At 36.7% G+C, this 13,976-nt stretch overlaps 1 protein-coding gene across 1 annotated transcript; it reads right to left on the bottom strand.

Moving 5' to 3' along the window:
- Nucleotides 1–5,553: 5,553 nt before the first annotated feature.
- On the bottom strand, nucleotides 5,554–13,955 carry LOC105444334. The gene is made up of 3 exons (XM_030983700.1): nucleotides 13,733–13,955; nucleotides 8,776–8,866; nucleotides 5,554–6,363 (listed from the first exon to the last, which is right to left on the bottom strand). Exons 1-3 carry the CDS (start codon nucleotides 13,953–13,955, stop codon nucleotides 5,784–5,786), a joined length of 894 nt encoding a protein of 297 aa, XP_030839560.1. The 3' UTR covers nucleotides 5,554–5,783.
- Between the last annotated feature and the right edge of the window lie 21 nt (nucleotides 13,956–13,976).

Here is a 13,976-nt window from a genome sequence, read left to right as displayed (position 1 = left end):
TAATTAATTCATGCCAATCAAGCCAGTTTCTCTCGAGACAAAATTCCTTTAAAAGAATTCGAAATGAGCTTCAACGTCGTAGCGTCCGAAGCATGACTGTTCAACTTCCTCCTATCAAGTTACCTTTATTCTCCATTATATGATATTAGAACACATCATACTCCCCACGCGTACGTACACACACTCGTATTAAAACATAATCATTATATTCCGGCACAAAACTTACAAAAATTGAACTTTTGTGGCCCGGTTCGGTGATTGTGCTGGATGAAAAAACGTTGAACTGACTATACAGGAACACAGTGCGTAAAACCTTACCTAAGCTCTAAACAGGAAGTGATTTGCAAAAAAAAAATACAGAATGTTTTTTTTATTCCCTACTTCACTCTCTATCCTCTCGGACACCGTTTCGAAACTGAGTAAATACAAATAAGATTGACACACGTCTCCAGGGGCGGCGATCCCGGGGGGACGGGGGACACGTCCCCCCTCAATAATATCCTTCAAAATGTACAAGTAAATACCAAGAACATTGAAGTGTGAAAAAAGAATATTGCTTGTTTGTATACTGTAGTTTTGCTAAGGACTGTAATTTTTTAATACAACAAAAATTCAAAAACATGTGAGGAGGAAATCACTTCCGTCACCTTCACCCCTCTCAGTAGGCAATTTTCGCAAACTCATTGCGGAATTAGAATCTGCGGTTCGTGTGCAAAATCGAGAAGTTACTATAGTAACAGTTGCATGACCGCTGAGGCCCTGCAATCTAGAACGGGTTTTGGCCAAATCTACGGGCGTTTTCAATGACGCCCCAAGTGAATCAAGTGCCTCGATACAAACTATTTCATTCACCTGATAATAATAATAGTATTTAAATAGACAGAATCCAATCTGCATACATTAGTTGTTGCCACACTTAATACATGCAATTTGCATTCTGACTATTGTGAATCCTAGACAGGTGAATGAAATAATTTGTATTGAGGAACTTCACAAAGACGTATGTATTAAATTTGATTACATTACGAAAATGGCCTGTTCCCTTCCACGCAATACAGTACAGACGGGACTACACGACTAGCACAACTTGTCTCGACCAAGCCACAAAACGGCTTTTTTATCAAATTTCAACAATTTATCATCAAGTTTTAAAACAATTCATGTTACATCCATATTCATGTTGTTATTGTTCAGAAACAATAATCGGAAGAAAAAAAACTCACCGAAGAGTCATTTGTGTCAGGGGCGGATCTAGGGGGTTAGGAGGTTTAAATCCCCCCCCCTTGGGCAGGCCAAGGTGCTTTCTACCCCCCCCCCCCCTGCCCACCTGCCCCCCTGCCCCCCCCCCCCTTCCCAAAAAAATAAATGAATAAATAAATAAAAAAAAATAAAAAATTAAAAAAAAAAAAAAAAAAAAATTTAAAAAAAAAATAATAATAATAATAATAATATTGGTTGGCACTTTTTTCAAATTGAAAACAATTTTTAGTGCTCCCTACCCCCCACTAAGCGAAATATTGGTCGGTGCGATTTTTCAAATGTCAACCCCCCACGCTTTAGAGAAAAGCTAGATCCGCCCGTTAAAATTCGTCATCCTTCGTTATTAGACGACGAAATTCTCATCACCATCTTTGGTACAAGCTCGCTGATTGGCTGTTTATTAACTTGGGGCGTCATTGAGAACGCCCGTAGATTTGGCCAAAATCCGTTCTGGATTTCAGTACCTCAGCGATAACCCTGCTGTTATTATAGTAGCTTCACGATTTTGCACACGAACCGCAGATTCTCTGTCCGCAATGAGCTTGCGAAATACCCCTAATGTTTGTCGAACTGGCAACAACTAATGTATGCAGTTTGGAGTCTGTCTATTGAAATACTATTATCCTTATCAGGTGAATGAAATATTTTGTATCGATGCACTTCACAAAGACGTATGCATTAAATTTGATTACATTACGAAAATTGCCTAATGGCATTGCAAATGCAATACCTCCGTAGAGATACGTTCTTATACACCGAAAAGCGAAACCACGTATTGTATCTGTGTGCGACGGCCGTAAACCTGAGTGCTCTGCGTCCGCGAAGTTCTGTAAGTTGCTGAGCGAAAACTCGCCATTCACTATTGCTCCCTCGCACTTGCATACTAATATATATATATATATATATATTTTTTTTTTCGGGGGGGGGGGGGCTTGGGGCAGTTCCCCCAAAAATGAAATTCAAACGTGGTTTATTTCTCATGCTGGTTGCTCATCTGACCGTAATTAAATGCCTTAAACGCCTGAGCTTCCGGGGGCTTCGCTCCTTGACACCCGCCACTTTACGTTCCACTTTGCTTTGCTTTGCTCTACCTGATCGTAAATACTTTAGCCCCTTCCACCCCCCCCCCCCCACACTTTGAAAAACATTCCCAGGGCCTGCGTAACATGTAAAACGTTTTTGCTCATTACGCCACTGCTCCCTCGTCCCTCGCATTTCGTCCACCGGTCATGACAAGAAATCGCCTCCCCTGCACGTCTCTAGTATAAATTTTAAACCCAAGTGTAATGTTTATATGCACACACATGCACTTTACCCTAGCCTAGCCCTTTTATGGGAACCTGCAAAGCAAAGTACGATACTGAACAGGCAAGTGACGTGTTGTAGAGACCTACGTTCGGCTTAAAAGACAAATTCGAAATGATTTACTTATCCATTTCCCAAGGACACTGTTATACATGTATATTTCAATGGGGACCATATGCAGACGATCGCTTTGTAAGAATCAAATTCGATGACGATTCACTTCTCAACGTCGTTGTACGTACCACAACTGTTGTATGATAACCCTTAAAATACATTCTTTTATTACATAAGAACTAACTTCTCTCTGCTAAGGAAATAAATTCATTGTAGCAGGAGTAGTCCATTGAGGAAATGAACACGGTAACAATAATATTCTGCGATCACAGCTCAAAAGATTCGTTCGCCCTTTAAACTACTGAGTATAAAAACTTACGTTCTCTTCTAATTCGTATTGGATTGTCTTTTTCTTTCTTCGTTCCTTCCTTTGTTTCTTACTAATGTTCGGCTTTTGTTTATCTTTTCTTCCTATTTTTCTTTCTTTCATGAAAAAAAAAGAATAAGAAAGATTCGAAATAAAAATTTCGGACGTGGACAGATCGACCCTTAACATGCTTTTCCTCCAAATCCCTCTGTGTTCATTTCTCGAAAAAATAAATAAGAAAGTTTCTCGCTCTGTAATCAAACAGATCATTGATTCAGTTCACGAACTTAAAAAAAAAAAAAAAAACATCTAACGTTACTTAACGTTAGGTAAAGCCTAAAGCTTCTGATCTAAATGGAAGGACTGTTGGATTAGAAAGCATGAAACCTGTCTGAAAATGAACGTCATGATGTTAATATGCAAGCACGTAGATTTGATTGTATATACATGTTCGATTTGCAGACAGCAGACAATTTTGTATATCTGGCCGAACATATAGCCTTGACGTATTTAATATTAGACATATAAAATCCATTTCGTCTGTCAATGTGTATCTTAGTTTCGGACTCCACCCACCCCCTCCCCCCCAAAAAAAAAAGGTACCCCTCTCTCACGTTTCACTCAGCTCCATTTCTGAAGGCCTTTACTACCCTTTTGAACACGCTGACGTCTTTAGACATTTATATTTTCTATGATTTAAGCCTTGAAGTTCATCTATGCTTTCTCTATTCATCACATACTCCATCTCTCTCTCTCTCTCTCTCTCTCACTCTTTCTCTATCACTCTTTCTCATCAATCTCTTCATTTCAAAATGTAACTCTGATACCACTCATCTATGTGGCTTTCTTTTGCCAGTGTTTTTTTTTTTGCGTAACTGCTAAAGTATGTTTATGTCATAAATGACAGTAATTAGGATTAATGCCCCACAAAAGGGCACTTATATAGCACATCGACACGGTTTTGATCCTGGGGCCATTGCTTTGCCACTGAACCATGACTGTACGCAGCGGGGGCTAGGGTAAGGGGCAGTTCCCACAAATAAAAAAACAAAAGAAAGAAAATGCAAGAAATTATCAATAATTCATTGAATTTCCCCCCAGTCCCACACATGATCTAATTTACTGGGTGTAAGCCACAAATATGTTTAAACAAATAAAACATGTTTTAAAGAAAGTTATATTCTACATCATGTAACAATATTTAACCAGTCAGTAAAACGACTTCAAATCAATTTGAGTTTAATTGATTATGATTCTTATTTTGTAATATGTGACACGGGTGCCTAGCTGGCAGATAAGGGAAAAAGGAAAACATCGTCATTATCTAATATCATTGCTAATATTATTAATATCCTTATCATTATTATCATGTATTATTGTCACTTTTGATTTATAATCTTCCTCCTTTATTCCCCCCCCCCCCTCCCTTTTGTTTAAATATTGGTTTGTTTCCGTGTACGTTCTGCATTATCTATACCCATTTGCATCTGTTGTTGAAAGTTACAAGATTTTGTTCGTATTTAAGCATCATCATTTAAGTTTTCTACGATTAGCTTTTAGATAATTAAAAAATGCATTGTAAATAATATTACGAAGCAATGATAATAATAATATTAATAGTAACAATCATAACAATAATAATAACTTACTCTAAATATAATTATTACAAATATGTCTTTATACAGTCCCTGTATGAAACATATCAACACCGTTATTAATAACTACGACATCATTGCTACATCGCGAAATATATGTACAGTTCATAACTAAATTATTCATACCCTCATCAAGTTTTGTAATATTTTAAGTATGTCAAAAAGTTGATCTGTCCCGATTCATGTATCATGAGAACGATACACGTACATAGTTTATTACATGTATTAAATTTAGCACCTCAATGTATTCGGCAAAGGCCCTAATTCAAACCGGTTTACCTTTCATTCCTGAGTTATAATAAAAGATAACAAAAAGAAAAAAATATTTACAAGGGGTATGAATAATTTAGTTGTAGATCAAATGTTTGATAAAATGGTGATGCAATATACCAATATACATTGACAGAAGTCAATGTGAAAATGCATGCAATCGGACTTTCATACACAGAAGCTATTTTTTCCCGAGGTTAGCTTTTATAAATATCATTTCATTCAATCGGAATTCATAATTTCATTTCTTTCATAATCATCGTTCACCACCGAAATATACAAAATATGACAAAAGAATATGAAGAAGCAACTTTAACCTTAACTCGATCACACATATAACCCCGAAATTTGACATTGTTATTTGGTTGTTATGAAAATAATTTGCATGTTCATTTGAAAAATAAATGGTGAAAAAAATCATAATATTTATCGAATCCTTCTTTTAATTATTTGCAATTGCAAAGACTTTAGTTGTGAGGGACTCGAGGCCACTCGCTCAAGGCATATATTACAATTATTCTAGCTAGATCATGTACATGTACTTGCATTCTATATATATACAATACTTTTTTCAATTTTCAATATAGCCTAACGAAAAATAATGATTTCTATCGATCAACATTAATTTCTGATATAAGCACTTGAACATTCGTGACCTAATAAAAAAAGATGGATTTAAGGCATTAACCTTTTCTTCTTCGAGTACAATTTTTATAATTTGGTCTCAATTGGGTCATTTGTAATGTAATAACCTGTCTTTAGAAACTGTTTATGTTAAACCTAAACACATACTAGTATGCATATGTTATTACATTGTCGGTCTTAGACATTTCCTGAAGCCCATCTATGTGACTCTCATACTGCGGAATATTTCATCCAATTATGCCCGGGTCTTCGTATTCGTGTATTGCTTCATAGTCGGTCTTAGACATTTCCTGAAGCCCATCTATGTGACACTCATACTGCGGAATATTTGTTCCAACTACACCGGGGTCCTGGTATTCGTGTGTGATTCCATAGTCCGTCTCAGGTTGTACCTGAAGCCCACGTATGGGACTTTCATTACCTAGCGAATTATTCCTTCCAACTACACTATTTGTAATGTCCTGGTATTCATGTGTGATTTCATAGTCGGTCTCGGGATGCACCTGAAGCTTATACAAGGTCTTACCGTACTCTGGACCAGTTTGTCTATCGGCCCCATTGACAGGTACCTCATACCCATCTCCCTGAGAGATTACCTTATTTAATTTCTCGTATTTTTGGAATGTGGGGCCATCATGGGGAGTCGTAAGGGCCATGTATGGATCCTTCCCGCTATGATAACCCGCAACGTCTGTCACCTGGAGATCCTGAACATTGGGCGATTCAAATGTCGGGTTATCCCTTATTCCAGGACTCTCCCGAGGCTCTCCGGAGGCGGCGATACCTTGAGATGACCCGTGCTTGAGCCTGGTATAACATTAAAGACATTGTCGCAATTTATTAGAACGGATGAATAAAATTAGTCCGGTCAATTTCAGGTCAATAAACGCGCGCGTACGCGTACGTCCGCGTGTCAGTGCTAAAAATCATATTTTAATCAAATAAGAGTACGTTTCAGGCCATTCTAAGCATTTCGCAAAAAAACGCGCAAACGCGCATTTTCGCTCGTTTTCGTTCGTGACGGCCGAATGAAAAATAATTCCTCCTAGTGCAAATTTGACAGGATATTACTTATTTTTTTCCCAATCATTTGATACCATGATTATCTTTTTATGACCATTAATAACGGAATCAGCGTCCATTCAAAATACATGTCCGTACGCGCGAGATCTTGTAATACATAGCATATATGGGCAAAAACATGCCTATACGAAATACATTATAGCTCTTTGGGATGCATGAAGACCCCCAATTTTGTTTACATATATCGATAGAGTTTAAGTTGTAGATATGATTTTATGTCTCACTTGGCCTTTACGTATATCGTAACATCCTCATTATGGCCTTGGAACTCAAAATACGAATTTGCATATTATGACGTCATCATATGTATGGAAAATTGATTGTATCTCTGTAAATATCGATTAATTTACTTCTAAACTTAGATATGTTGTAGCTGAGAGAGTTCTCTACTAGAATATTGCCCATCGTTTTTCATTTTGATGACGTCATCACGGTGAAAAATTCAATTAAAGGCGACATGTCAGAATTTTCTTAATTTGCGTGTTATAGAAGGTGAATTTCGTTCACATCGTGAATCTACATGGTATTAATCTTTGAGCACTATCTACCTTATTTGTGCTCTTATTTCTCCCACATTTTGGTATGTTATAGCTGAGACTATGGGCTATAAAAACTGTGTTTGTTGTTTTTTAATCAGATGTTGAGATCATGTCGAAATTTTCAATTGAAAGTTGAAATTGCAAATTCTGTAGAACTTTGCAGGATTTTCTTTATTAGGTGGTCTGTCTTCGTCAGACTACCTATTTTTTTCGTCAGAATTTTCTTTCTTTAAGAATGTTTATTTATTTCTCCCCACTTTTTTGTTCCGAGAATAACTCAAGATCGGTTGACTCAATTTCATTCAATTTTGGCACAGTCAAAGGTCATTGTCATAAGACGTCATCAAGGTCATCATCATTCATATTTACCATGATCAAGGTCACTATTTATATAACCTGGCTGATTTTCATGCACAATCTCTCCAATGACTTTCTGTACCGTTGCAGCTAAACCCGCTGTCATGGTTTTATAGTCATAATTAAAGGTAATACAAAGTTTTGGGAAATTTTGAAAATTGGGTAGATGGTGAATTTTTACAATTTTGATATATTTGGATGCCCCTGTGGATATATTATAAGCACTAGAAAATTAAGCCCCTAAAACACTTCTGCTTTCGAGGAAAATTGAATATAAATATTTACCGGTGCTCCTTGTAAATTTGGATTTCAAATAGCGCCTACGGCCGTACCATGGTAGCTTTGACCATGAAAATCTCAGAATATGTAGTTGTGGTATATAATTTCTAAACGGGAGTAGCTAATCGGTCGATTTTGGTCAATGAACATTGTTTTAAAATTTAAAGCTTAATTAATATCTTGACCTTGAGAGAGAGCTTTAAAACATCAAGAGTTTATTATTCATGATTTCATAACTTTAGGCTCGATTTCAACCGCGATAACGATCACTGAATATTGAAGGATTGCATACGCTTCCAATTGGTTAATTTGAACCAAATTCATGACCTCTAACCAACACTTTTTATTACCTTTAAGCAAAGGGATTGGTCTCCATTTTAAAGAATTACTATCCATCCCTTTTTTCCCAAAACTTTGCATTACCTCTAATAAGAACTAATTTTAAGTGATGTACAAAATACCTTATCATGAGAAAAGAATTGGGATGATTAAATCAACTATGATAAAATTTATCACCCCCCCCCACACACACACACACACACACACACACACACACACTCACCTTGCTCTAATTCTCTGTTTGTCTCTGTGACACATCAATCGACTTTGGCTATACTGTTCTAGACTCTCTCCCTTTGTTGCCTTCAACGTTAGCCCCACGCCACGACCCCTCCCCCCATCTCTCTCTCTCTCTCTCTCTCTCTCTCTCTCTCTCTATGTGTGTGCGTGTGTGTGTGTCTCTCTCTCTCTCTCTTTCTCTCTCTCTATGTGTGTGTGTGTGTGTGTGTGTGTCTCTCTCTCTCTCTGATCATCTCTGTAGACTACCCATCCATAATTTAGTTTATTTACATCGATTTGGAGAAGAAAAAGTGTTTCCGAAATATTCAAGGAATGAGAACGATAAAACAATACGGGAAAACAACTAAATAATTAAAGAATAAAACAACGTAAAACATGAAACCTTCTCTTGTAGCAGATGACTCCAGAGATAACGACAATCAGAACCACGACGACGACGACGACGACGGCTGGGATTACTGGACTAATGGAGCCTGTGGATGATGTGAAAGGATTCGAAACCATTGAAACATTTATCTTCAATCGTTAAAGGTGTTTATTCTTTCACCCTATAGTCATGGCATTCCCTTCATATGGGTGATTCTAAATTTGATCCGTCGACAACCGCTCCGAGCTCTTTTTCGTCAAATGTATACAGATAGGGCTAGGGTTACAATGGAGTTTATACTAGCTTTAGGTTTAGGATTAGGAGTATGATTGAGGTAAACATCGTGTTGGCGTCAGGAATGAATCAAGAATTCGGGTAATAAAGGGAATTACCCCCAAACGATTGTCGCAGGAGCTTGTTTCGTACACTTTCATTTGATGGCAATGCGTACAATTATTGCAAAGATGCGCATTTTCATGAGTTGTACACTGTAAAAAAGAATTTGTTCATTGGTAATTTTTCCTCTTTTTTTTTCCATGTAGAATTTACTTGAAAACATTAGTTTTGCCACTTACGCACTAAATTTAAGTCTTGCTAACTCAAACTTTCAATTTAGTAGAACATACGTGGAATATTTAAGTAAAATCAAATACATAAGAACTTTATATAATTTCAGCTTGTATTAATTTAGTAATTTTAACTCAAAATCAGAAATTATACGTATTACTCAAACAATTTATGGTGATTATTCTTATCTTTTTAAAGTAAGGACCGATGCGGTGCGTAATAGAAATATTTACATAATTTATGAATATTCATTAAGACCAAATTAAACTCTTTTTTAAATAAAACAATTCTTTTTTGTGGTTGAATGAAAATTTAAGGACTTTAAAACATTTACTAATTCATTTAACATGGCTAAGCAAAGACAAGACAATTTTTAACTGTTACCCAGTTTAAAACAAATCAAAACTTGATATTTCAGGAAATTGTCAACCAATTTTCCTTTTAAGATGCTACGATCAAGTATATATAAAATTTGGAGCCTTTCAATATGTGTTGAATTGAAGCGTATGTAATAGTTTGTGATGGTGTTAGATATATATATATATATATATATATATATATACGGTTAAATCTTAAATAGAAGTAGTGATAGTGATAAGTGATTAATCTTAAATAGAAGTAGTGAATGATTAGTGGATGTTACTTGTTAGATTAGATGGGTACCAAATCGTGCAATATGTAATCCTATCATAGCTTTTTTTTTAATTATCTAAAATGATAAAAATACTTAAATTATTTACGTTAATGTAACTCGATTTAACTGAGTAAAAATTTATTCAGCAAAATAAGTAAATTCTACTTCAGATGCGGTAGGTAATATTTACTATTCGTAAAAGAGAAGGGGAAAACCCCGGTGTAGTGGTCCACCTGCACACCCCAGTAACCTTCGCGTTATATCCTGGCTTATGGATCCTGTCAAGTATCGACGTAGAGGTAGAGCCGCGTTTTTCAACTTCTTTTTTTTTTTTACTCACGGCACCCTTTTAAGAGACACAACGTTTCACGTCAGTCACATCAATCCTAAATTCATCATAGAAGATTAATTTACATCACTCTTGCACTCGCCAAGTGCCATGCATGTGCGTATATAAGGGCACATTTTTAAATATTTTTTGAGAGAGCGAGCGAAGCAAGCGAGTGGCGATGGACCAATGGTTGTGGCGGTTTTCATTGGTAACACTGAATGGGTTGAAATAATGAGACCAAACAAAAATATCATTATTAGCGACAATGTAGGCCTGCAAAGAAAAGCTAAACTGAATTTTTTTTTCTTCTGTATTTAAACAATAACGTATAGAATTGCGAGGTGTTCCAATGGCATGATAAAACATCAGTTGAACAACAATGTACACACATTGAAAAAGGCTAGTGAGAAAGCGGGTAGGTTAGAGCAGCGTTTTCAACCTTTGTTGTTGTTGTTTTTGTGTTTCTTTTACTTACGGCACACTTTTAAGAAATACAAAGTTACGCGTCACCTCAATCCTACATTCATCTTAGAAGATTAATTTTGCATCACTCTGGGACACATTTGTTTCGATTTGTTGAAAGCGAGAGAAGCAAGCAAAAAATAAAACAACCCTTGATTAAAAATTAATTTTGTAATCAAAGCACATGTACTAGATAACATATGAATAATGCATGTGGGCACCTTGCTGCCGAATGCATGAATAGATAATTCATATCATTATTCGGTCACCTTGAAACATGAATATAAGGATATTCAGGCATCTCCTTTCACATAATTGTCCTGTTTCTAAATGTTGCGAGCGAGTATTTTTTTAAACATCACTTTATTGTTCAAGCTTGCACAACAAAGGAGGACACTAGCCCAGGACAATTCCATTTTACTGGAAAATGCAGGGCATTAAAAGTACATACATGTAGATATACAGTGAATAATGTTATATAACATCAACAAAAATTAACTTATTTTACAACATAGTGAAAGCTGAGGAGTGATGGATATTCCTAGCTATAAATAAGAGGAGCTAAATATTGAAATTTTATTTGATATGTCAACTTAATAAATACGAAGCATACATAATGAGTATTATAAGAGTTTGATTTGAGTTAATGTTTAATACAAAGAGGATTCTATCAGTGCCAGGAAATGAAAAGAGACGAGCAGTAGAAAGAAAATATAAGACTGGTTACAAGGTGTATCAACCAATTGGAATGTGTGAGTAATTACATACTTGAAATGCAAAGAGGAATTTTGGTTTCCCATTTATTGGCATTCTTTGAGTAGTAGATGACAAACGAAGAAACAATAGATATTTTGAATAGAGTCTGTCGAACTTGTTTCACATTAACAGGTTTTCCAATTTCTTTCAACAGCTGCTTTAGCCTCGTCACATTGTCCGGCGAAATATGACCTCTAGAGCCGATTTCCAAAGGAAGATACACCACAGAATATCCATTAGCCTGTATATCGGCAACTAACGGGGCATATTTGTTCGATTTATGTTCATGTGCCTTAACTACATTCATTTCAAAGGGAACTGACAATTCAAGTATGAGGATTTTCTTTAAGTTCTTCCAAAAAACACAAATGTCTGGGATGAGGTTGGTTTGGGTACACTCTAGTGGAATTGTGGAGATGCCTTCTTTTGTCCATCGCTCTACTTTCACGTCTGTGTACATAATAGTGTCGCTAAGAGAGGCGATGCCTTCTTGAATAATTTCGGCAAGATACAAAAGTATGTTGTCATGGCGCCAAGTATAGCGTCCCTCGTCAAGTGACACAGGGCATGCGTTCAATACATGGTGTACTGTTTCTCTATTTTCACATTTTTTACAGTTTGCTGATGCCCTTTTACCCCATCTAGTAAGGTTTGCATTCGTATTAAGTGTATCTGAAAGCGAATTCATGAGAATTTTTGCAACTTTGTTGGGTAGGTTGTATATCAGGCTTTTCCATTCTACTGATTTTGATTCCAAGTTCGCTTGGTAAAGTGTAATTGTATATATAAAATATAAGATATAGTTCGGGAATATGACGACATTCTGGTACCTCGATGGGGAATAGAAGGATATTTTGGCACCTTGCTTCCTAAATATGAGCTTGAAGCCTGAAGGTATATTCATGCACTTCGCGACCTAAAATAATGATGCTTGACTGTTTGCAAATGTTACAAGCGAGCGAAGCGAGCAAAGAAGAGATCCGTATATTTTATTGACTTGAAAGTGTTATTTCCTTACATTAGTACTTAGCGGTTTCTAATGTCTTGAGTTCGCGATATTAACGTATTCAGAAATAAATTTTAATATGACTAAATTTCTCTCGCGGTACCCCTAGATATGTTTTGCGGCACCCCGGTTGAAAAACGCTGGGTTAGAGAAAAGTATTACAAGTGGATACTGCAGAATGGGAATTCAGTAAATTTGTAAGGGTTTTACAAATATATTATTACCCTGGTTGTCGGATTCAGGGCCTGCACATATATATGCAATTTTCTGCACTCCCCCTGTGGACGCCATTTTACAGACGCTCAAGTGGCAAATGTTGGTTAATTTCTTGCCAAAAGGAAGTTTAATTAATGCAGGGCTAGGCTTCGAGCCCCAACCGTTTCATTGCGAGTCAAGTACATGAACCACTACAACACGACTAAATCTCTACATGGTGAGCGTTCGCAAAACAGACTAAAGTTCTCCTCATGCTTCGGTTTCGCGTATGTTGCACGCACGTAACTGCTGCGTTCGTGTCCGTAGTCGTATTATACCCGATTATACCCGGGAAAGACACTCTCGTCAGTTTACATCCCCTTTAACTGCTATTTTTAGGTGAGTTGTCATGTTTTATTCTTCGTCAATTATATTATCGTGGGCGATGTACAGCTGCCACCACTACTACCGATTTCTCACAATGTCTCACGCCATTGTAAACCTTTACACAAAAAAATATGAAGAACCGAATAAAAATACTAAAATAATACATTTACTGACTTCTAGACAAAAGAAAAGACCAATAGCACAATCATGAATTATCTTAAATTATCAATCTAATCTCCTTATATACCCCAAAGAACAACAAAATATTTCGGGCACAGTAGATTTCTACCATCGGATAAATGTGGCGGGATGAGGTCGCTGCAGGCTCCTGCAAATTTCAAAATCTACTGGGACAACCCTCACGTAATATCCGGGCAAACATCCCGTTATATTAGGGCAGACAGATGGTCTATTGGGCATTTGTTTGTGCGATATAATTTGATGACAAAATTACATTGACGATTTTATGGTAAATTGTACGAGAGTTTGATATCGTTGATCAAGTCCATTCGTTTACGTGCAGTTCTTCAAAAGAAGTCGTAGATCATTAAGATGCGGACTTTTTAAACATCATTCTTAACATTGCTGCCCCCGAAAAAAAAAATGAATTAGAAGTTGAGAGAAAAGGCGTTACCTGTGCATGTGTAGGCTACCTCAAGGTACTTATATGTCCACCTGCACGGATCACCAGCGAGATCATTCGATGCTGTAAAGTTGCACTGGGATTGGCCGTCACAATCTCGACCGAGAACAGCCACTACGTCTACTCCGCAAGTCGTGTCTGAATCTTGGTCGTGAGGACAGGTTTCCTTATCACTTCGCCCGTAGACAGCAGTGCAAATGTTGATAAGGCCCATTCCGCAATTGATTTCAGTCAA

Source organism: Strongylocentrotus purpuratus, unplaced genomic scaffold (genome assembly GCF_000002235.5).
Source record: "Strongylocentrotus purpuratus isolate Spur 01 unplaced genomic scaffold, Spur_5.0 spur5_scaffold_13, whole genome shotgun sequence".
Lineage (NCBI taxonomy): Eukaryota > Metazoa > Echinodermata > Echinoidea > Camarodonta > Strongylocentrotidae > Strongylocentrotus > Strongylocentrotus purpuratus.
The sequence above is the reverse complement of the archived record's forward strand: the minus strand, read 5'-3'. Positions and strand labels throughout refer to the sequence as shown.